Genomic DNA, 24,816 nt, shown 5'->3' with positions numbered 1-24,816 from the left:
CAGAGTTGGAGACCCCATCATTGGGTCTTTTTTAAATACGCAGGGCCGTCAGTTCATCACCATTTCTAAATTGGCAATTGGTTCCTGATGCCAGGTCAATGCTCGAATGCCTCCTGGCCCTCCAGGAAGGTATCTGGGACTGTCTCCCTCGGGGGCCTCCTGCGGACCCGGGGAGGGGCCGGTGCTCACTGCAGGGGCATAACGAGCGCCTGAGCCGTGGGGGTGCGGGGATGCTCCATGACAGGGTAGACTGGGTCTGTGTGCAATACCCCGGCCCCAGACACTGACATGAGGGAGGTCCTGGAATTGTTTTCCGTGTTTTGACAGGTGTCAGAGATCCTTCCAGGACACTTCTTCCCCTCAGTGTTCTTGTAGTGTCCTTTCAGGAAAATACGAAATGATCTTGCTGTAGGGCAGACTTCCACGAAATTGCTGCATACTTGGAGATTTCTTGCCTATTTATAGCTCAAACGAGCTAATACAAGTCCAAATTTGTGTTTGAAAACTCCATTACGACCTCCTTTGTAGTCTGCCTTTGACATATTCCCGGTAATTTTCCTCCCTTCGTTAGCACTCACTCCCTGCTTTGTATCCAAAATTCATTCCTGCAGTCGCCAGACGGGGTACGTCTCTACGGCCTGACTGTCCTGCGCTGTCGGCCTGAGCTTGTTCATGTGACTTTGCCGTCTGCTTCCTCTGCAGGTGATCACCAATCTAGTGAAAATGCTGAAGTCCAGAGACACGAGGAGAAATTTCTGCCCTCCAAATCACTGGCTGTCGGAACAAGAAGACATTAAAGCAGATAAGGTTTACTGAAAGATCCTTCTAATATTTTTCTGAAAAAGCTTTTGTCTTTCTGGGGACAAGGATAGATTCTTTTAAATTGTTTCATTTATTACTTACTATGTGACTAAATAGTAACAGTAAACTTTTTTATTATTAATTCTTAGGTCATAGAATCTGTAGCAGTGTCATTGACTTAAAGATTTGTCCTGAGTTCACTGTTAGACCTAATTTTCTCCTTTAACCACAAATTATATTGGAGCCTAGTGGTTCTTTGTTGGGATTGCAAGGGGTTTTGCTTTTATTGGTGTTTTAATTGTCAATGTGTATTTAATAGCCTTTAGAGGAGAAGGGGCATGTCCTTGACTTTCTAAAGGAACAGAAACAAATTTGAATATTACTTAGATCTAGACCTAAAGTAGATTCAGCAGTATAAATATTTTTAGAAATTTAACAAAGGTCATGAACTATTTGAATTTTCATTCTTACTTGTCAGAAAAGGGCATGATTTTATTCATTTCAGGGTCTTGGGGATGAGGGCAGAGAGTAGAGGGTCTAGAAAAAAGAAGACCGTGAAAACATTTAAGGAAAGAAAGCAGTGGTTTTACACCAGTTTCATGCTGGGTGTGCACAAGTCTTTAGCGATGTGGCTAAAGCCAGGTTGCGGGCCCCACAGGTCACCCAGCTCTACGTCCCGGCTTCCCGACACGTGTGGAGGTTCCGGCGGATGGGGAGAATCGGCCCCCTGCAGTCGAGCCTGGACGGTGAGTTCTCTGAGGTCTGGCAGGTTTCTCCTTAGCCCGGGGTTGTGGGCTCTCCTTTACATACTGGGAGATCCTCTCCTTTTGGTGTACTGTTCTGAGATTTCTTTTGAACTGTTTTTAGTGGGGGGAGGGGCCGAGGGGGAGAGAGAGAATCTTAAGCAGGCTCCATGCGGAGCACAGAGCCCGACTCGGGGCTCCCACAATCCTGTGTCATGACCTGAACTGAAACCAAGAGTCGGAGATGCCCCTGGTGTTCTATGATTTGGGGTAAATGTCTCCTTGATCCACCATCTGGAAAAGCCTGACTGCTCCGGAAATTATCTCCTGCACCTTTGGAGGTGACCCCTTTGCCCAACCAGAGCGTCTGGCAACCACTGACTTGCTTTTGTCCTGATAGCTTTGCCTTTTCCAGCATGGCTTTAAATGGAACCGTCTGGTGGGTAGCCTTGTGAGTCTGGAAAGGAAAAGTCCAGGCATCCCTCTGAGACAGGCCGGCTTGACTCCAGACCACTGCAATAAAGTGAACGAATCAGACGAAGTTTTTGGTTTTCTAGAGCATGTAAAAGTCAAGTATGCAGGGGCGCCTCGGTGGCTCAGTCCATTAAGCCTCTGACTCTTGAGCTCAGCTTGGGTCTTGATCTCAGGTCGTGGGTTCAGGCCCTACATTGGGCTCTGTGCCGGGTGTGGAGCCTACTTTAAAAAAGAATGTTAAGTACGTAATAGCACTACGTCTAAAAAAACGCCGTACATACCTTCATTCAGAACACTTTCAGCCAGGAGATGGTGGCTGTCATCTGAGTAGTCAGTGACCGGTAATTACTGATCACAGATCCCATAACAAATAGAAGTATGAAAAAGTGTGAAATACCGCGAGAGTTACCTGAGTGGGACACAGAGACCCGAAGTAAGCAAGTGCTCTCAGCACGCGCCAGACACAGAGTCAGCGCGGGCCTTCCGTCTGTACAACTCCGTGCCGGCAGAGTGCGGCGAAGTGAGGTCACGTGTGTGAGAGCTTGACAGAGGTGTCCCTGTGTGTTGCAGTGGGTTTGGAGTCCCTGCCTCTCTCTGTGTCGGAGGAGCGACAGCTGGCCATCCTGACTGAGCTGCCCTTCGTGGTTCCGTTCGAGGAGCGGGTCAAGGTGCGCACCGCGGTTCCTCCGTCGCTTCAGTGCAAACCAACACCAGCGAGGAAGGCTCGGTGTGGCCTAGTGGCTCGCTGGTCATGTCATCGCTGTTTTTCTCACGAGATTGCAGTCGCTGGTGGTGACGTATAAGAGCGTGGTCTGACCAAATGCCTCTGCGTAGACTTGACAGCTGTAACTAGTTTAAAGGCCTGTCACACCGTTGTCTTCTTATAATGGGGGGAGAAGGTCCTTTTGTCTAGTAAATTTTGCATTGTTTTTGAAAATGCACTTTTTTAAATAAGATATGCTGTGTACTGTCTGCTGGGTCGTTTTTCACCAGCACAGCCTCACAGAAGAGAGGGGAGCAGGAGTCTGGCGATTTCTGACCAGTGCACCTGTTTTGAGATTTAACATGTTTTGTTTGTTGTATTCATCAACTCTGCAAATTTCTAAAAACTAGTAGAGTACTCTTAAGTATTGGCTTCGGGAGGGTGATTTTAGTCCCGCCCGCTCCGTTTATAGGATGAGCAGGAGTTTCTTTGAAGGCTGCTGGAGCGGCCGGTGGCAGCCCGGCACTGCATGGCTCCTGCGCCCCCTCTGCTGGCGGTTAGGGACACGGCCGGACCCACAGTAGTCCACAGTTTGTCTCTCCTCTCCCCGCTGGGTTTTTCTGAAGGGTTTGCAGAAGAGAATAGTGAGTATATACTACAGCAGGGGAGTCTTAAATTTTGTTCTAAAAGGGAGGAAAAGAGCCATGTTACAAATACGTAAATACTGCACCTTTCCTGAGAAGGCATAAAGTCTGTATTTGACATCTTGGCTTTTAAAATTTGCTTCAGAATTTATAGAGATAGAAAAGTTAAGATTTATTTAACAGATTTTCCTCTTGTTGCTTATGTTTATAACAAAAAGTCTGTTGCTTACATAACCTGACAGCTTCCCCTGTTTCTCAGATCTTTCAAAGATTGATTTATGCAGATAAGCAAGAAGTTCAAGGCGATGGTCCATTTCTGGATGGAATTAATGTCACAATAAGAAGAAATTATATTTATGAAGATGCTTATGACAAACTTTCCCCAGAAAATGGTACATATAATTCTGTCTGTGTATCTGTGTGTGGCAGGGGAGGCGAGGGATCATTTTAGAAAAAGGGAATCATTACGGGCGCCTTGTGGCTCAGTCATTAAGCATTTGCCTTGGGCTCAGGTCATGACCCCAGGGTCCTGGGATCGAGCCCATATCACGCTTCCTGCTCAGCGGGGAACCTGCTGCTCCTCTGGCTTGTTCTCTCTCTCTTGCTCTCTCTCTCTCTCTCTCTCTGGCAAATAAATGAGTAAAATCTTTTTTAGAAAGAAGAAAAGTGGGGCGCCTGGGTGGCTCAGTTGGTTGGACGACTGCCTTCGGCTCAGGTCGTGATCCCAGAGTCCCGGGATCGAGTCCCGCATCGGGCTCCCAGCTGCATGGGGAGTCTGCTTCTCTCTCTGACCTTCTCCTCGCTCATGCTCGCTCTCACTGTCTCTCTCTCAAGTAAATAAATAAAATCTTTAAAAAAAAAAAAAATAGAAGAAAAGAGAAAGGTAATCATTAAAGCATTAGTGTCTGTCATCTTGTTCTGTAATGACTTTTTCAGTGAAACGTGCTATGTCGGATTCCGTAGGTGTGTGTTATCAAATAACACTGGCAGTTATCACAACAGGAGCCTTTCAAATACTGATTTTTTTTTTTTTTTTTTTTAAGCAAGAAACTTCACCCATGAATGTCTGTGTCTAAAATTCAGTTGACAACTTAAAACCGGTGATGGGCAGCCGTCGACATTCTGTACTCCATAGGGTAGCCTACTTCTGTGTTGTAATCTCTGAGCCACACTTAACGGAGCAGAAGAAACCGCGCCGCAGGCAGACCCCTCTGCGACGGGCGCGTGCGTCGGTGGCAGGAGGCCGTCGCTCAGAGAGGGTGATGCGGGTCGCGTTTAGAGCTCAGCGACATGTTTGACCTCACATGAATATTGGACACCCAGTGTGAAACTTGTAGCATTATCATTTATATATGGATGCTTTTAGCTTCAGAATATGGTGTCCTTGATACTGGGTGAAGTTGGGGCTCCGTCAGTGCAGGGAAGGAACGGTGGATGCGTAGCGGCGTCTGGCGCAGCTGTAGGAGATGATGGGACAGTGTCAGAAGTGAAGGGACAGTTGCTTGTTCTAGGGGAGCAGAACCTCATGTCCTTTTTTCCTTCAAGAGCAAATTGGGTTATGCTGCGGGAATAACAGGGCGAGCCGCAGTCGCTGGCCCCGTCTGTTCCGGGCTAGTGTGCGAGGACTTGACGCTCATGTGCTGTGGGTATGTCGTGCAACCTGTGTGGCAGCCCCAAAGCTGGACCCCACCAGCCCAGTCCTGGTCCCCACTGCAGGGTCCCCACTGCACCAGCGCGCTCTTGCCCAGCAGAGTACGTTTCTGAGTTTTCTGCGTGAACGAGGGGGGAATCTGGCGCTCTGACTTCAAGCCCAGCACACTTTTGAAAACAGACGGGGCCTCCGTCTGTGGGGATCCAGTTCCCGCAGATCAGCTATTGTCGCTGTGCGTTGTGTCTGCCGCTGGCCAGGCTCTGCACGCTGCGGGACCGCGTCCTCGTCCCTTTTCCTCTCAGCCAGCTGCTGCGCAGTCGGTGCCGGCTTTGCGGTGGAACCTGGGGGGACTCCGTCCATAGACAAGACGGTAAACGTGCCATTGGCTCCAGACTGTTGAGGGTGGAACAGGCGTGGTTGATGCCGGAGGGGTTCATAAAGCCGTGGGGCTTCCGAGAGGGGAGGCGGCCCTGCAGGCGAGGGGCAGTGCTGGCTGCGCTGTTCCCGCACGCCGATCCTGCACACGCTCGGAGCAGGCCACCCCCCAACGCACTGGAGCTGGGGTGAGCCCCCCGGCCAACAGGGGCAGGTGTGTGTTTCAGCGGCTTTAAATTAACTTGAACCCCATTTCACATAGATGATGTTTAAAGACATTACTGTCTGATTATCTATAATAAGCCCCACATTTCCCAATAAATCCTGAAGCGTAAAGTGATTCAGAATTTGGTCACCCCCTAACTGCCCAGATGCACGCTCATAGCTGCACCGAGTTTAAGGCATTTGGAGAAATCTCCTAATCGTACGTTATGATGCTTTCCGTCTCAGCCCGTGTTCTCTAAGTCAGGCCTTAGGAACGTGACTTATTTAAATTATGTGTTAAAATTGGCATTTTGCTAGCTCTGGAGAGTAGGAAAGGTGAACATCGTCTCGGAATTACTTCTGGGAAACCGGGGTGAGCTGCCGAGCCCTGATCGTTTGCACAGAGGCAGTCGCTACGACGGCCCTGCCTACCGTCTTGCCCTCGCAGCACGTCCAGCCTTTATGGGCTCTGACCGTCTCGTGTGCGTGTCTTCTCGGCACGGTCTTCTTCCGCTCTCTCTCTTAAGATTTTATTTTTGTAGTCTCCACACCCAGTGTAGGGCTTGAACTCGCTCCCCCAAGACCGAGCCAGCCGGCTGCCCCTCAGGCCTGTTTTCTGCAGTGTGGGTGTCGGCCCCGAGCACGATGGAGCCGGCTGCGGGAGCTCAGAGACGCGGAGCCATTTCTCTTCTTAGTGGGGAGCCTAGCAGGTGCCGGTGCGCAGCTCCCGGCCCCAGACTGCCGCGCTCCCATCGCCCCCAGTGCCAGCCACGGAGAATGGTCATGGCGGCCCTCCGGACTACGTAGCTCTTGGAATCGTCGCCCATGAGCTTGGACGAGACTCTGCCAGAGCCGGCCCTGAGCCGTTCTCTGGTCGCTTCCCGACAGCCTTGCCTGTATGGGCTCTTGAGTGGGAGCTGGTTTCACTTTGTTACATCGTTTTCCTGAAGAAGAAACTATGATGGTGTCAAATCAAATAACATTTTACTTAGGGGGTTTTCCCTCCCCTTGAAACCTTCATGTATAAGTAGATACTAAATTGTGTTTGGAAACAAGTAGTGGCAAGATATCTCAGGCGAGGTTCGCTTCTGAAAATATCACTGAGCCGTTACATGGCACTCTTCTCAGAAATGCGCTCCAGGGGACACAGAATCTCAGTTCCCGCCAAATCACGGGGGGGACTTCTGTGATTGGCCGCTGCGTCTGCAAAGACAACACACTCCCAGCCCCTTACTGGTGCCACAGGGGGGATGAGTGTGGAGAGCCTGGGCCATAGCTGAGTGTCACCCTGACATTTGTACACTTACAGTTTTGACAAGATCTGCCGCTGCCTGCTGGCGGCTTGAGAAACATGACACATGACAACAAAGGCTTCTGTTCCTCCATGAAACTGGGTATTAAGAAGAACATGTGCAGCTGAGAAGTCCCCGACTGCTTTCTGAGTTGCACCTCCAGTCATCCACTTAGCTTTCTTTGGGCATCTTACCTGGGCCATGAGCTTGAACGTATGTTGTCATCCTCCTCATCGGAATTCGTGCGGATAACGTGCTCAGGGAGTCTGGCCGGTCAAAAGCATGTTCTTCATGTAGCCATAGTTAAATTTTAAACATAGAGGAGAATATGGTATAGCATAAAAGCCTGTGCTTTGTAGGCAGTAAACCTGTCTTTAAATTATAGCCCTTTACAGCGTTAGCTGTGTCTTTACATACATAACTCGACCTTCCTTGTACTTGGTTTTCTCACTGCAGAATGAGGATAATTCTTTTTTTTTTCCCCTCAAGTTATTGTTTAAATTCTCGTTTGTTAGCGAACAGTGCAGTGCTGGTGTCTGCAGTGGGCTTCAGGGCTTCGTCGCTTCTGGGCGACACCCAGTGCTCCTCCCAACAGAAGCCCTCCGTAATGCCTGCACCCTTTTAGCCCATCCGGGATGGGGATAATTCTTAACCCAGCAGGTTGTTGAAGGACTTGAAGTAATGTGTGTGAAATTCTAACGTCAGTTCTAGCTCGGGTGAGTAGTGGGTGGTCGTTATTCCTTACAAAGGACAAAAGCAGGCCGTCGGCAGATGGCTCCGGTCGGCCTGCCTCCCCTACTCCCGAGCGAGGTGCCGGCGTGAGCGCCGAACTCGCCGGGCACGGCTTCTGCCAGCTCCTTGGAGCATGAAGTCTGTGCTGCCAGGCATGGTGGGGAGATATCCGTCCGGTAAATCGGCGTGGCCCGGTCTGAGCCACGTTCTAGAATAGTCACAGCTGGCTTCCGGGACTTCAGGAGTACTAACACTCGCCCACTGCCGTGTTCAGGCAGACCCGGGGCCAGCTGCTCTGCACCCCTGCCCCTCTGGCCCGCGGCCCCCGCCTCTGCCCCTCCCCGCCTCCTGAGATGCAGAGCGCCCACGGGACGGGAGGTGGGGGGACAGAGATGAGGACGCGAGGGTCACTTTCTGAAACCTGCAGCTTGACTGAGCCTGTCCAGTGCAGACCACCTGCTTTGGACTCTGGCAGAACACCTTCCCTTCCGTTGGCTTGTGGTTGGGGTCTGCGTCCTGAGGCTCTTGTGGCACATTGTAGGCGAGTCCAGCAGTCCTGTCCTCTGGAGGACCTGGCTGGACGTTCTCTTAGACACCAGCCATGATTAAGCAGCTTCACAAATTTGTCTTGTTTTTCTTTGTGACACACTGTAACTGAACAGACTTACACGCTTCTCAGCCCAATGACACTATTCGGTGAAAATGTGGACTCTGGGCTCTGACTCCTGCTCCGCGCACCTCCTTCAGAGACTCTGTACTGTTACCCTTTATTCGTTTGTCTTTTGACTTCCTCGGTAATAATTTCTGTTCCCCTAGTATTTTTCTTTTTCTTTTATTGACATAGGATGTATTATTTGGTTTAGGGGTACAGGTCTATGGTTCATCAGCCTTACACAACAGCCAGCACTCCCCACAACACACACCCTCCCCGGTGTCCATCACCCAGCCCCCCACCTCCCACCCCCTTCACTCCAGCAATGCTCAGTTTGTTTCCTGAGACTAAGAGTCTCCTCTGGTTTGTCTCCTTCTCTGGTTTCGTCTTGTTTCATTTTTCCCTCCCTTCCTATGATCCTCTGTCTTTTTTCTCAAATTCCTCTTATCAGAGAGATCATATAATTGTTTTTCTCTGATTGACTTACTTCGCTTAGCATGATAACCTCCAGTTCCATCCACATCATCGCAAATGGCAAGGTTTCGGGGGGGGGGGTTGATGACTGCGTAGTATTCCATTGTGTATATATACCGCGTTGTCTTTATGTGTTCGTCTGTCGATGGGCATCTCGGCTCTTCCCGCAGTTTGGCCATAGTGGATGTTGCTGCTGTGAACACGGGGGTGCACGTGCCCCTTCGGATCCCTGCATCTGTGTCTCTGTCCCTCATACTCTTATGTGCTTAATCCCCTCTGCCCTCTCTGCATATTGTAGACTATTTTAGATCGTGTCATAGCCTTTAGACTGTGAGGGATAACTTAATCCCGTCCTGGGCACTCGGTTTCTCCTCATCTGCATGCGTAATACATGAACGTCTTCTCTCTCTCCCATTGTCGGCTTTGGGGGACATACAGGTCCAGCGGGCCCATCATCTGTGTGTGTGTGTGTTTTTTTTTTTTTTTTTTAAAGATTTATTTATTTATTTGACAGAGAGAGATTACAAGTAGGCAGAGAGGCAGGCAGAGAGAGAGAGAGGAGGAAGCAGGCTCCCTGCTGAGCAGAGAGCCCGATGCGGGACTCGATCCCAGGACCCTGAGATCATGACCTGAGCCGAAGGCAGCGGCTTAACCCACTGAGCCACCCAGGCGCCCTGTGTGTGTGTGTTTTAAGATTTTATTTATTTATTTGACAGACAGAGATCACTAGCAGGCAGAGAGGCAGGCAGAGAGAGGGGGGAAGCAGGCTCCCTGTTGAACAGAGAGCCTGATGTGGGACTTGATCCCAGGACTTGATCATGACCTGAGCCGAAGGCAGAGGCTTAACCCACTGAGCCCCCCAGGTGCCCCTTCATCTGTTTTATTTTGTGTTTGGAGTCCTGCACTAATACATCTTTAACATTGTTGCTCCTTTTCCCAAAACCCCCCATAGTACCGGCTTACTTTATTGCCTTCTTTTAAAATCCTTTCTCCCCCCACCCCTATTATCCGCTCGTTTTTACAGAGCCTGATTTGAAAAAGCGGATCCGTGTACACTTACTGAACGCCCATGGCCTGGACGAAGCCGGCATTGACGGTGGCGGTATTTTCAGAGAGTTTCTGAATGAACTGCTCAAGTCAGGCTTTAACCCCAACCAGGGCTTCTTCAAGACCACTAATGAAGGGCTCCTGTACCCCAGCCCGGCCGCTCGGATGCTCGTGGGAGACTCGTTTGCGAGACACTACTACTTCCTGGGCCGGATGCTTGGAAAGGTAAGGGAGCTTTGTGTGCAAACGGACCTTGGACTGCCGGATGCAGAAGCTTTTCCTTTCTGTGTGGTTGCTGCCTGCTTCGTTGAAGGTTTTTGCTCAGGATTACCGACCTTATCCTGGTGAACCCTGAGCAGTGTTCTTTCACATAATAACTCAACGTTTCCTCGTTACACGTTGCACACACAGGAGTCACACGCATAAATCGCTTGTATGGCACAGAAAACCTGGGGAACGTGTAACGTAAAATCCTGTCTGTCGAAGTCTCTGGATATCTGTCTCTTGCCATCAGTGTGCCCCCTGGAAGTGAGTCTCCCCATCGCTTTTGTGGATAGCGTTCAAGGGGTCCTCTGAAGGCCCTGTGAGCTTGCGGAGTGCTGCACGCGAGGTAGAAGCGCACCGGTGCCGCGCGCGGGCCGAGCGTTGTGTGTGCTGTTCGCAGACTCCGGGAGAATGGCCATTAAGGATGAGATGACAGAAGTGCCCTGATAACCAGAATGCTGCACCCCTGCCGACCCACACACACAGTTCTCCCTCTCCTGTAAATGAGGGGAAACGATTTGTGAGCGGTGTAGCCTCGTGGAAGCGAGCCGTTTCCCGGTGAGACAGTGATAAACCCGGGCAGCCTGCTACAGGCCTTCGGGGGGACATACCACCACCACAGACCGGGCAGCTTAGGGGACACAGACATCTGCTTCTCCCAGTTCTGGAGGCTGGAAGGCCATGGTCAGGATGCCCTGCGTCCCATTTGCTGGGGGCCCTTGTCCTGGTTCATCTCCAGGACAGCCTTCTCTCAGGGGTCGCTTTGATGAGGACACCAGTCACGTTCCCGAGGGCTGCACCCTCCTGACCTAATCACCTCCCAAAGGTCCCACCTCCTAATGCTGCCCTGGGGTTAGGACAGTAGCTTGTGAACGTTGTGGGACGCAAACATCCCCCCCCCCCCACCCGTAGCATTGCCTGTGGGTGTGCCTGGTAGGAGCTGCAGGCCTGGATACCCCATCTAAATCAGGCCCAGCCGACTGCTTCCCTGGGCGTCACATGCAATCCAAAGACGGAATTTGGTTTTTTTATTTTCTTTTTCATTGATCACTGACCTTTCTAAGTGGGGTAGTGTTTATATGCAAGGTTGTATTTCCGGGATACTTTGTTTCGTTTTGTTGCAGTCTTTGTACTTACATAGATGCCAGGTGGACGGCTGCTGACTCCAGCAGCACGCGGCTGACAGACATCCCGGTAAAATCAGTAATTGAGACTTGGGTCTGGACTGCTCTAAATGAGGTGGGAAATCATCTAGGCTCTTTCCCTGGGAAATGGAAAGTCGGTTCTCCATTTTTTTTTGAATGAATGATTCATGGCACTCACCGTAACTCTGGTGACAGGGAAAATGTGATGTGTCTGGGGCAGCGGGCAAGGACCCCCGGGGTCAGACGCTTGCGCACGAGCAGCCACTCTGGTGGCAGTGACACAGGTTTGCCTCAAACCCACTGTCTGACCCAGAAGCCCACTGTATATCCCGAGAACTGAGGCGAAGGCTGGGGAGAGCGCAGTGCTTGGGCCCCAGGGGGGGCCCGCTGCTGGCCCACCTCACTGGAAGGACACAGCCCCTTTCTGTCCTCCCCACCAGCCATGCTGGCTCCTTACGGGGCTTCGGCCAGCCGCCAGCTTGAGTTCAGAAGATGCCTTCCTTGTTTGTTTGCATTACGGGGGTCTGTCTCACAGCGTAGAGACAGGGTCACAACATATAATGGGTCTGTAAAGGGTCACAACATATAATAAGATCATTATTACATAAAACGTACATTACCCAAGAATCATTGGTGTGTTGTTACAGATAGATACATGTTTTCCATGGTATTTGGGGGAAGTTCGTTAGCATCTTTGGATAGTCTGGGAATGCATTTTGGTTCCCCTCTTGAAGAGTGGGATAGTGCTGCGCACTCAGTATTTACTGTCCGCAATGTCCGCGTTTTGAGGGACAGATTGGATTATGACACTAGAATTGACATCAGTGGGGCTTCTGCAGGTTGACAGGTATGACTAGAGGTGACGCGCTGGGACGGAGGGCGGCCAGCTGCAGCCTCTGGCCAACTCCACCCACCTCGTTTTAGTAGTTAGAAGGAGATTATTAGAATTCCAGTAGGCGTCATTTACAGCGCACGCTTGCTCTCCCTGCTATGGCAGCTGAACAAGCCCAAAGAAAGCATGTGCTCTTGGGCCGTTTCCAGGACGGTTTGCTGACCCTGCTGGAGGGCCAAGCCAACAGACAAATGACAAAGAGCCATGGTGAAATCTTTGGTCTCCATCGGGGGGGTCATGGAAAATCATTGTTTGAGCAAATGACTGAGACTTACTACATTTGTAAGGGGACAGCATGGGGCAGATGGGTTTCAGAGGGGGAGACTCAGACTTAAGGGTCTGGGACTGTGCCTGGGTCCTCAGCAGTGCTGGCCTTGCTCATAGCAACGTGATGCTTCGAGGTCAGGGAGGGCTGAAAAGTGACCACGGGACCCGTCCGCAGGGCTTTATGTCCCTGGTGCTTTTTCTTAGCACCACTGTATTGAGATACGATCCACACTCCTGCAGTTGGCCTGCCGGGAGCGCGGGGTTCAGCGGCTGGCTCGGTCCATGGAGCGTGCAGCCCTTGATCTTGGGGCTGTGAGTTCGAGCCCACCGTGGGCGTAGCGATCACTTGAGTGGATGGCGAATGAATGATTTTCAGGTGTGCGATTCAGGAGTCTCCGTGTGTTCAGAGTGGTGCAGCCATCACCGCTGTCAGACTCGGAGCGTTCCTCTCCTGTGTCTGCCAACACTCGTCCTTTCCCTCCCCAGACCGTAGGCCGACGATAACGACCCTTAGTCTCCGCCGTGTCCCATTCTGGGCGTTACGTGAAATGGCACCTCACATACGTGGCCCATAGGGACTGGCTTCCTTCACCTGGAGTCGTGTTTCTGAGGATCGTCAGAGGCGTAGCCCGTGCGAACGCTTCGCTCCTGGTAGTGCCAAGTCTCGGTCCCTCCTGTGACAGCCACGTCCGATGTCCGCTCGTCAGCTCATGGGCAGGGGTTGTCCTTGGCGATGTTCGTGGCCACATGGTCTGATGAAATGAGCTTGCTGTGCGGTGAGGAAGAGGGAAATAGTCAAGGGCGTCGGTGGCCTTTTCCGAAGGCTTCACTCTGGAGGGAAGGGGAGCCAGCACAGTGAGGACGCGGTCCAGGAACATGTGGGTGGGTTGGTTTTCAAAGCTGGGGCGGCTCGGTGCAGGTGAGCTGTCGGGGGGAGGAGAGGGGCGAGGAGCGGCCTAGCGGCCAGCCGGACACTGCGCGGGGCCGCGCTCCAGGAGAGCTGTCCGCGGGGCGCGGTGGGACCGGCCGGCGCTGGCTCGGGGAAACCCGTTCACTGCGCAGTTCTCCTCGGTTTGGACTGGAGCAGCCGCCTGGGGCTTGAGCAGCTCTGGAGCCGGGAGGGAGGGGTTGGCATCAGCGGTCCCGAGCAGGGAAGGTGGGCCCGGGGGCAGCGGTGCGTGTGGACCGCGTGAGGAGGGACGGTCAGAAGGTGAGCTCTGGCTGGCCCCGGAGCCGGCGGAGGTCGCGGCCCTCGGCGCTTGGGCACCCACGGGACCGCGGGCAGTGGCCGTGGCCGTGTGGGGAGGAAGGTCAGAGAAGATGGTGTGTCAGAAGGGAAGAGGTGAACAGTGACCCCCTGCTAGGAGGGCGGGGGGCGGGGCGGAAGGACACAGTGGCGCCCCCTGCAGGGACGTCCCGCCAGGGGCCATGCCGTGCCGTGCACAGACTCAGTACCTATGGATGGCGGTTAGGGAGTCTCTTGTTCTTCAGGAAATAGGAAATCAACGTTGCTACATTGTTTCCTATGAGAATTAATCAGAACTGCCCTCATTTTCAGCTGTCGAGTAAGTTCCTCACAGATATGCAGCTGCGTTCCGTTCCCTGACCCTGGGAAACGGACCTGCCACTCTGCACCCTGGAGTCAGCCCATGTGAGAAGTGACTTAAAAACCAGTGCCTGGGGGCGCCTGGGTGGCTCAGTGGGTTAAAGCCTCTGCCTTCGGCTCAGGTCATGATCTCAGGGTCCTGGGATTGAGCCCCGCATCGGGCTCTCTGCTTAGCAGAGAGCCTGCTTCCTCCTCTCTCTCTGGCTGTCTCTCTGCCTACTTGTGATCTCTGTCTGTCAAATAAATAAATAAAATCTTAAAAAACAAAAAACAAAAAATAGTGCCTGCAAAGCAGATTATGCTCTTGTGACTTTTTTAAAAAAATAAATGAATATACTGATAGATGCATCACAGCTTTTTTGAAATGATTCACATTCCATAAAATTCAGCCCTTTTTTTATTTTTTATTTTTTTAAAGATTTATTATTTATTTATTTGTCAGAGAGAGAGCGAGCACAGGCAGACAGAGAGGCAGACAGAGGCAGAGGGAGAAGCAGGGTCCCTGCCGAGCAAGGAGCCCGATGTGGGACTCGATCCCAGGACGCCAGGATCATGACCCGAGCCAAAGGCAGCCACTTAACCAACTGAGCCACCCAGGTGTCCATCAGCCCTTTTTTAAATGTTATGTTCGTCAGCAGACGGTACATCATTAGATTTCGATGTAGAACTTGAGCCTTTTAGAGTGGGCCGTTCCGTGGTTTCTGACAGGTTCAGGGAGGTGTGCTGCCGTCGCCGCCGTGTACTTGGAGAACAGTGGCTGTGTTGTGAACAGGCGTGCTCTTGTTGTGAACAGGTGAGCTCTCGTGCACAAGCAGCCCCCTCCAGGCTGTCCCCACCGGCCCTGGGCTCCCACTCATGTGCTGTCTATGCATCTGTCTGCTCTGGACGTTTCACAGAAGTGGGCTCCTGCAACACACGGCCGCTGGTGACTGGTTTCTTCACAGAATGTTTCCAAGGTTCCCGATGCCGTAGCCTGTGTCAGGGCTTCTTCCTTCGAGCTGGCTGGTGCTCCACTGTGTGGGTGGAAGACGTGTGGTTTACGCGCCCATCCGACAGGGGACATGCGAGTGCTCCCGCTTCGGCTGTTGGGAATCGTGCTGCTGTGAGCATTTGTGTCCCGGTCCTCCCTGACTTAGGACGGGGTGATATCCCAATAAAAACCCATCGTAAATTGAGGATATCAGATGTTGAGAATGCATTTCCCATACTTCCCCTCGCCAAGGTCACCGCAGAGCGCGGCCCACCTGAAGTGCGCCCAGAGCGCTCCCACGAGCCCACAGGTACGCAGTCAGGAAACACGAAGCCTGTGTGACAGTAGGGTGTCAAGTCGCTCCTGGACTGCACGAACGCTGTCCTGAAAGTGACGGACGGGCGGGCGGTGGGGGCGCACCCAGTTCCCACCCTGCCGACCGTTGACCCTGGTGGTCGCTCGGCTGCTGGGAGCTGCGGCCACCGGCCGGCATCATCAGGGAGGGTCCGACCTCGAAGCGCTAGCCCAGCAAGAGGTCCACGTCCTGAACTCACAGTGTCGCTTTCACATCATTTAAGGTTGAAAAGTCCCGGGAGAAACCATCATGAACCGGGACCGTCTGTGGAGTGTTTGTGTGCACAGATGTGTGCGTCTCTCTCAGGCGAGAGAACTCTGCGCCACGGACTGGGAGTGCTGAATCGGTGGTTCTGCCTGTCCGCAGCCCACTCTGGGCGTCAGCAGTGTGTGCGGGCTCCGGCTCCTCCACACCATGGCGACACTTAACACTGTCTGCTTAATCTCTTTATTTTACTTACTTGACTTGTTTATTTTTGTGTTTTTATGAGAACCATCCTCGTGGGTGTGAAATCATATCTCATTGTGCTTTTGAGCTCCTGGAGGACTCGCGGTGTCGGGCATCTTTCTGTGGAGAAAGGTCCCCTTGAGTCGGTCCTCCGTGTCTTCAGCGGCGTGTCTTCTGTTAAGTCCTCGTTTCGGGTCCCTTCTCATCCTCATGATGATTTGCAAGTATTTTCTCCCATTCTGTGGGGTGTCTCTTGCTTTCTTGACAGCAGCCTTTCAGCTCCAGAGTGTTTAATTTTAAGGACGTCTTAATGCATTTATTTTTCTTCTGTTGCCTGAGCTTCTGCAGGCTTATCTAAGAAACCCTGGTTGCACGGTTCAACCCAGGGTCCTAAAATTACACCTGTGTGTATCATTCTGAGCCTGGTACTTTTATTTCTTATATTTAGGTCTTTAATCCATTTTGACTTAATTTTTTTATGGTATGATTTAGGATTTTATTTTTCAGTTTTAGGGGCCAGATAAGCTCCTCTCTTTCCAGTTACGTATCATTTTTCGTTAATTTTTGTAGATGGTGTGAGGTAGGGGTCCCACTTGGTGCTGCGTGTGTGGCTGTCCAGTCGTCACAGCACCATTGGTTGGGGAAGACCAACCCAGTTCCCTTGTCAGGAGTCCGTTGACAATGAATGTAAGGGTTTTTTCTGAACTTTCAGTTCTGTTTCAGTGATCTGTCCAGCCATGTGCCGGCCTGGCACTGTGGTAATTACTGTACCTGTGTCGTCAGTGCTGTGCCTGTGTTCATTAATGACAGATGGTAATGGAGCTCGGGATGGTGGAGGGGACCCAGGAGGTCCTCAGTAGAAAAATCATACCCTTTCTTTTTATCTCTGAGGTCAGCGGTTAACAGCCAGGTCACTGTTCATTTGTTCTGATTCCAAATGTTGCTATTTTAATAATATAGGTTCTCGGTGTTGTCAAGTTTAGAAATGGGCTCTGACTTAACCTCACCATTATGAACATATGTTTCTTTAGTCTCTCCTTATCATCAGAGACAAATTTCAGACATTGACCTGCTGTTAAATTCTTTAACATAACTGTCAAACAGACTATTTTCTACTTTAATTCATTCGAAGGTATAACCTGCCTCTCCCACCTGAAGCCGTGTGCTGGCTTTGGTGTCCGTCTCTGTGAGATACCGTCTCTCTCTGGCAGTGGTCCCCAGGACCCAGCTTCAGCTCCCCCCGGACGATAATATTTTATAACCCATTTAATGAAAATCTTTGAAATGATATACTAGTTCTTTCTATTAAGGTGAGCCTGAGAATCTCCTAAATTAATAGTAATGAAATTAAATTTTAAAATAATAATGGTGAGCCTTTATTTTGCTAGACTAAACTGAGATACTCCCTAAATCTTTTAAGTATTTATTATTTATTTATTTATTTAATCTCTACCTCCCCCCATGGGGCTGGAACTCATGACCCCGAGATGAGTAGTGGCATGCTGCACTGACTGAGCTGGCCGGCTGCCCCCCAAGTACCCCCTGAATTTAGTGGTTCTCACAGTGTGGTTACGGACAATAGGGGAAGTGATTTTATTTGCATGAGTTAAATCTTACTAAAATTTGCTATTATTTTTTTTTCCAAATGTACAAATTGTCCAATCTTGATTAACACAGAGACGAGATAATTAGATGGTCCTGGTTTGCTGAAGTTTTCTGCCTATTAGTTCTGTAAGTCTGGCGAGGATAAACTTTTTTTCCTGTTTATGGGCACGATGTTCCCAGGTGCAGACGCTGTGAGGAAGCGGTGTCCTTGCGGGGCCTGGAGGTCCAGAGCCGACAGCAGAGCACTCTTACTCCTCTCCTCTGCGTTATGTACCAGGCTCTAGGGAGAATTAGGGACCTACACCTTCCTCCCAGAAGTAAAGTTAGTGTAAATTGTATCTCAGTGATGCTCTTTAAAATAGTGAAGGTTAGGGGCGCCTGGGTGGCTCAGTGGGTTAGGCATCTGCCTTCGGCTTGGGTCGTCTTCTCCGGGTCTTGGGATCGAGTCCGGCATCGGGCTCTCTGCTCAGCGGGGAGCCTGCTTCCACCTCTCTCTCTGCCTGCCTCTCTGCCTACTTGTGATCTCTGTCAGTCAAATAAATAAATAAAATATTTTTTAAAAAATTAATTAATTAATAAAATAGTGGCGGTTAGACAGAACCAGTAACAAAACTCTAGTTCTATGAGGATGGTAGACAATTTAGTTTTACGTATTTAAGATTTTACTTAGATAGTTTACTGTAAATTCCTAAGGGAATACTAGTTCCTAAAACATCTGATTATTATCTGATTACAAATGGTTAAACTTTGTACCAGCATGTTAAAAATTGTCCCTATCTAAGTGAGCCTAACGGTCTTTCCCTAATAGTGTGGTGTCTGCACGTTAAATCCTAGGGGAAGAAAATTGTGTATTGATTGATTATGATATTTATTGGGTCATAATGTATTTAAATTTTCTTTAATGCATATGTTAGTGATTGTTTACTGTGATAAAGTGCACAGAGGTCTGGAAGAGCAATCCTACATGGAAAGAATTACCTCATGTCACTGGTCACTTCTCAATTAGAAGTTCCATTAGCAGATGATTCCTGCTTCTGGTGTGGGTCGTGATTGCGTTTTATCGCCTGTAAATCAGGCTTCAGACAGGGAATAAATAAACAGCTCAAGGATGTGGTAATGTCATCTTGAACTTTTTTTTTTACAGATAGAAGCACCTAGGTCCATTTAAGCCAATTAAGTTCAGGAATTTATTGAAGGAGCTCTTTTATCATATTTGAATTCTATTTGAAAATGGCTTTTCCCCCCCTTGCTTCAGAATATTGATTTAATTGGAGCAGGATGCCTATAAATCAGATTATTTGATAATATCTTGGTCATGTATTTCCAATTTTTAATTAGAAGACCCTGAAACTTCCATGTGGTTTATAATTTCGTGTTTCAGTAGCATACAGTGCACACGTAAAGTAGCAGAGAGTGTAACAGTGAACAGTTTATCCTGGCATTTTTGAGACCTGGGAAAATTTATTCTTGAATATCATTGGAGTCCTTTTGTAAAACGCTCATTGAATTTGCTGAGCCTTTAAAAGTGTAGATTGAAGTGAGTACTGGTGATTTAAGTTCCGCTGGTCTTAAATGGCAAAGCTTCTCTTTTATAATATCTTGTTTTGAACTCTCCAACTCATTAAGGGTCAGTGTAATTGAGCTTCTTCCTCTGATTGTCATCGGACTAAGTGCTCTTGTCTCTAAAGTTAATATATCTTTTCCCCTAGATTTTTTTAAACATAATATTCAGCAAATAGTTGATCATTCTGTGCTTAGCCCAAGCCTTCCAATCAATGTTGAGACTTTTTTACTTTGATGTCAGCAAATTTCACAAATGCGTCTGGAGCTTTCCCTGCGTCTCCCCATTCCCCACAGCGGATGGTTCATTATGAGTTTGCTCTCCTTGACCTTCAGCTTGTTTTGGAAGCAGAAAAACCAAAGACCATCATAACTTAAAAGTGGTTCCTTTGTTGGACTCCTGCCCCTTCTGAGGACCGGGCTGGCCCTCACGGCTGCTGACACCCACGGTTTCCAGTCTGCCCCTTCAGCAGCGAAGGGCTCCCCTCTCTGCACTCTCCCTCCCGTCCGCCAGGGCCATGGCGTTCTGTCTACGTTCATTTTATTTCTTCAAAACTGAATGGGAAATAAAAACAAGTAAGTTAGATTGTGTGGTAAAAATCACACATATGTTCCAGAATTCAGTTGATTCCACAACCTAAAAGTATTGCTGTAGCTTTAGCCCCCTGAGATACTTAGCAAAATTCTTTCTTCTCCTGAGTCAAGTATAGAGCCCGCTCACTGTTAAGCTGTCCCTTCTCATAAGTTTGTTGCTGATTAAGTGCAGATCAGTATCATTATACTGAGGCCATTTTCCTTTCTCTAAGCCATGCTGAGTCGTCACCGTGAAAATTAGAAACACAGGGCCGCCTGGGGGGCTCAGTTGTTGGGCGTCTGCCTTCAGCTCGGGTCATGATCTCAGGGTCCTGGGATCGAGCCCCGCATCGGGCTCTCTGCTCGGCAGGGAGCCTGCTTCCTCCTCTCTCTCCGCCTGCCTCTCTGCCTACTTGTGATCTCTCTGTCAAATAAATAATAAAATCTTAAAAAAAAAAAAAAAAAATTAGAAACCCGGGCTTGCTGGTCCTGCTTTAAAGTCTGCTGCTCATCTCTGGTCTTCATTTGTGCAGCAAGAACAGTAAAAAAACAAAAATAACGTAAAGCCCACGTCAGTCCGGCAGCGGCATCATTGTGGGGGGCACTGACGCAGGAGTGGCGGTAGGTTGAACCCGGGGTGGGCGGTGTTTGCCGGTGAGCTGGGTACAGGGGAGTCGAGGGCACAAGATGTGATCATGGCCGTGAACCTTTAAATCTGGGCCGTGGAGAGGAGGCTGGTCATGAGGACCTGAGGGCAGAAACAAGACGAGGTGTGGTGTTGTGGTTAGCGGGGGGGCCGCGTACACTGGGCAGGAAGGAGTCCGGGTGTGGGGTGTTTGAAACCAGATCGGGGAGGGACACTCAGGACAGGCCTGAAGACTGGGTGCCTGGGTGGGACAGAGGACGGCAGGGGGCAGAGAGACAGAAAGTCACAGGAGAGCGGACGGGAGGCGGCTCCTGGGTCAAAGTCAGGTCGGAGTGTGCAGGAGGCGGCCCTGAGTCAGGATCAAGGGCCGGGGCTGGCGGCCGTGGGAGGGACGCAGGAGCCCAGCCGCTGAGAGTCAAAGCCAGGGACAGGGCGGCGGGCGTCGAGTCCACTTTTCTCCCTCAGCCTCTCCCCGGCGCACCTGCTCTCCCTCTCTCTGGTAAGTAAACAGATTTTTATTTATTTTTTAAGATTTTATTTATTTATTTGACACAGAGAGAGTATAGGTGGGGGGAGCAGCAACAGAGGAAGAAGGAGAAGCAGGCTTCCCGCTGCTTCAATGTGGGGTTCAAGTCAGTCCCAGGACCCTGGGATCATGACCTGAGCCAAGATGGACGCCTAAACTACAAAGCCACCCGGGTGCCCAACAAATTTTAAAAAAAAAAAAAGAAGAAGCCTAGCACAGCCCACCCTGCAAACGGTGCTAACCATTGCAGTATTATCGGGAATAATCCTTTTTCTTAGAAACGAAACCAGAAACACAAAAAGAAAAAAATGGGTTGGACTTCATCAGAAACTTTTTGCTCTAAAGAACACCATCCAGAAACTGAAAGTCTTCGCATCCGTGTCTGGTACGAGACTTGGACTGGGGTAGAGAAGGGACTCCAGGATCCAGACAGTCTAAGTTTAGAGTGGGCCAAGGACCCGGATGGACATTTCTCCAGGGAAGGTAAGCGAGTGAGCAGCAAACACGTGAAAACGTGCTCACCGTCATTAGTCATCAGGAAAACGCACACCTAAACCGCAGCGCAAGACCACCTCGTGCCCACGAGGTCGGAAGGAGGCACCCGGTGCTGGCCAGGACGCGGGGAAGCCGCGCGCACGTCATGCGACCCCACGGGACACGGGCGGGTCGGGCCAGGTCACACCGACCTGCCTTCCGGGCCAGCCTGTGTTCAGGCACAACGTGCTCACGGCGGCTTTCTCTGTGAAAGCCACGTGGAGAAATGGGTCAAATGTTCGTCATCTGCCCGAACGGACTCGGTGCGTCCACACCACTGGCGACAGCGTGGCCGTGGGAAGGAGGGAGTCCTGACGGCCGCGGGGACACCGGAGCAGAACGGGCTCCGGGACGAGCGCGAATCACAGAGACCGCCGCCAGGGATCCGTCCGTCTGAAATGTCCAGAGAGGGAATCTGTGCGGTGAGAAAGTCGATCGTGATCGTCGCAGGCTGGGAAGGTGCGACAAAGGAGGCCCACGGCGACGGAAGTGTTTCTTCTGCGGGCGATGAAAGTGTGCGGAAGTTGATTGTGCTGATGGTTGTGTAAGAGTGAGAGCCGTTGGGTTTTCACTCTAAAGGAGTGGGTTGTGCAGCGTGTGAGTCCTGTCTCAGGAGAACTGCTACCAAAAACACAGTGCGATGCCGCGATTTTGCCCAAGCCGGAACGTGTCGGAGGGGTAGCGTGGGCTGGGCTTCTGCGGGTGGTTTCGGCCAGAGGAGCTGTAGCCGCGCTGTGTGTCCCCAGCCTGTAGAGGTTCTCAGCACCCGGCCACAGCGACATTACTTATCCTGGAGGGACGTCCGTATCCTCGAATTTCAGTCTGTATTTTACTATCCTGTGCGGTAAAAAAATCTTCAAACCTGAGAAAAGTTTCCTTTTCGCTAGTGAAGATGTTCTGCCACGTGGGGTCCTTTAACGGAGCCTCCGTGGTTTCCTCAACTCCTGTTAACTCTTTCAGAAGCAGGGACGGAACGACTGTCCTACATCTCCCAGGTAGTCCCCTCTCGTGGTGGGTTACGTTGGCGAACCTTTTGGTTCCTGGTCTTCCAGAAATGCCTCTGTGGGCAGAGCGGGCGGAGCCAGGAATGCGGGGAGACACACGCGGCAGGGAAGCCTCGGCGGCGCTCGGCTCCGCCCGCTCACCCCACAGCAGGGCTCCGTCTCGGGCTGTCCGGCGAGGAAGACAGGATCTGAGAACTGGACCTTCATGCCCCACCCGCCAGGGTCCCCTGTGGGTTTCTGAAAGAGGACGGTTTCGTAAACTAAAGCTGCCGAAGCATCAAGTGCACACCAGCAGTTGGCCTGAGCAAGGGAAGACCTGTCCTCGGGGAAGGCTTTTCTTCCGGCCTGAGTGGCTGGTGTGGCCCGAGGAGCCCCCGCTCAGCGCCCTGTGCTGCTGGTGTGACGGGAGGCACTGGAGGGCCGCTCTCAGAGAAGGGCTCTCGGGCCATGGGCAGGGCCCAGGCGCTCCGCTCAAGGCCACTTGGGAGCCTCTGCAGGGAAGCGGAGGGCCGTGCCAGCACCTTGCCTTGAACCTCAGGGTTTCCGTGATGCCTTTTCTCTGAACACCAGAGCCACTGGCCCCTGCTCCAACATTTGCTGAATCGTGAATGGGCAGAGTCACTGTTTCGGGGTTTTTTGTTCTTGGTTGGTTTTGTTTTGTTTTGTTTCTGTTTCTTTTGCTGATATTTTTTTTTTTTTTTGTAAGATTTTATTTATTTACTTGACAGAGACCACAAGTAGGCAGAGAGGCAGGCAGAGAGAGAGGAGGGAACAGGTTCCCTCTGGAACAGATGAGCCCAATGCAGGGCTCGATCCCAGGATCCTGGGATTATGACCTGAGCTAAAGGTAGAGGCTTAACCCACTGAGCCACCCAGGCGCCCCATGTTTTGTTTCTGTTTTTTAAGATTTCATTTATTTATCTATCTGTCTATCAGGGAGAGAGAGGGCAAGACAAGCCCAGGGAGGGGCTCCTGGATGGCTCAGTAGGTTAAGCCTCTGCCTTCGGCTCAAGTCATGATCTCAAGGTCCTGGATCGAGCCCCGAGTTGGGCTCTCTGCTCGGTGGGGAGTCTGCTTCCCCCCTCTCTCTGCCTGCTGCTCTACTTGTGATCTTTCTCTCTGAGTGAAATAAATAAATAAAATCTTTAAAAAAAAAAAACAAGCCCGGGGAGCAGCAGGTGGAGGGAGAAGCAGCTTCCCCACTGAGCAAGGAGCCGATACAGGGCTCCATCGCAGGACCCTGGGATCGCGACCTGAGCCGAAGGCAGATGAATGCTTCAATGACCCACCCAGGTGTCCCAGAGTCCCTATTTCTAGAAGTACTGTAGGATATCCAAGAGTGTAAGGGAGTGTGGAGCTGGAGGGGCTGCCTCGCCGTCTTAGGTGGTGACAGCGTGCAGGAGAGACATGGGGATAACCGGCCCCGGCCCCATAGTGCAGAACTGAGCATTGGGCAGCGCCGCCACGGTGCTGACGAGAGCTGTGAGCAGTGTGGGAAGACCTCTGGGGTAGGATTGTGAAGACCCAGGGGTTTGAATGGAGCGTGAAACACATCGTTCTGCACAACCTGAAGTGTCTCGGAAGAGAAGAAATGGGTTTCTGCAAACAAATTCACGGTTGTGGAATCCAAAGGTGGAAAGTAGTCCCTAGCCCATAGTTGTCACTTAATAGATGTCTCTCGAGTGACTGGGTTGCCGCATGTTGTATGTAGACTCGGGCCTTAGGGATGAGGGGTGTTTTCTGCCCTGTGGGGGTTTATGGTCCTGAAAACCACAGCAGTCCCACACGGAGACCGCGTTTCCTGCTCGGTTGTTCTTGTGGAAGAACAGCTGTTACGTAGCGCGTCACTACCAGCCTACAACCTTCTTTTATTTGTTTAAACTCCAAGGTTAGCATGATCTGAAGTAATTAAAATTATCATCTTTTGCTCAGTTAGGGTGGCTTTAACACAAGACAACTCATATAGTTTTTAGATTAAGTTATAAATGTTCGCTTTAGAACTACCTGAAGATTGATAGAGACGCATTTGAAAAGCATTATTTTTTTATTGATTCTTAATGTAGTAAATTACTGAAGTTCTTTGGCAGCAAACAGAAGTGGCCTCCCGCGCGGCTCCCACTCACTCTCCAGGCAGTGCCACGGCTTGCATTAACCGCATTGCGACTGCACTCACTTATATTAAAAGGCTTCTACTGTAATTAATCCTTTTTATTTCAAATCATTTTGGCACAATTTCTAGCTATAAACACTCATAAAAGACAGACAGTTGAAAAATACGTTACAGGTTTTTTCCATATACCTATTGCGATTCTTTCCGTGACAAGTCGTGATTGATGAGCTTCTGGAACAGCTGTGGTTCAGCCGGCTGAGAACCAAGGCCAGGGTGAAAAATGCTAAGTGGATTATTTTGCATAAAAAATAGGCAGTTTTGAAATTGTATAATTAACCTGTGTTTAGAAAATACCTTGATTTATGCTTACATTTGTATCTAAGTTGCATACATTATGGAAATTTAATTTATAATCCATTTAGCTGATGCAATCAGAGTTCTTAGTGCTATCATTTATTAGTGCTTGTATATTAAATGCTCTAAAGGTCTAAACCTGCCTTACGTAAAAAATTGCACCTAA

At 50.4% G+C, this 24,816-nt stretch overlaps 1 protein-coding gene across 2 annotated transcripts in view; it reads left to right on the top strand.

Annotated features, from left to right (window-relative positions):
• UBE3C (ubiquitin protein ligase E3C) overlaps window positions 1-24,816 on the top strand; it is a 110,510-nt gene that overhangs the window by 56,917 nt on the left and 28,777 nt on the right. For both annotated transcript variants that reach the window (XM_059396003.1, XM_059396004.1), the window contains exons 14-18: window positions 703-807; window positions 1,460-1,547; window positions 2,589-2,686; window positions 3,625-3,757; window positions 9,770-10,017. In XM_059396003.1, the coding sequence (XP_059251986.1) occupies window positions 703-807; window positions 1,460-1,547; window positions 2,589-2,686; window positions 3,625-3,757; window positions 9,770-10,017 (672 nt within the window). The remainder of the gene's footprint in view (window positions 1-702; window positions 808-1,459; window positions 1,548-2,588; window positions 2,687-3,624; window positions 3,758-9,769; window positions 10,018-24,816) is intronic.

The sequence above is a fragment of the Mustela nigripes genome, chromosome 4 (assembly GCF_022355385.1).
Source record: "Mustela nigripes isolate SB6536 chromosome 4, MUSNIG.SB6536, whole genome shotgun sequence".
Lineage (NCBI taxonomy): Eukaryota > Metazoa > Chordata > Mammalia > Carnivora > Mustelidae > Mustela > Mustela nigripes.
The sequence above is the reverse complement of the archived record's forward strand: the minus strand, read 5'-3'. Positions and strand labels throughout refer to the sequence as shown.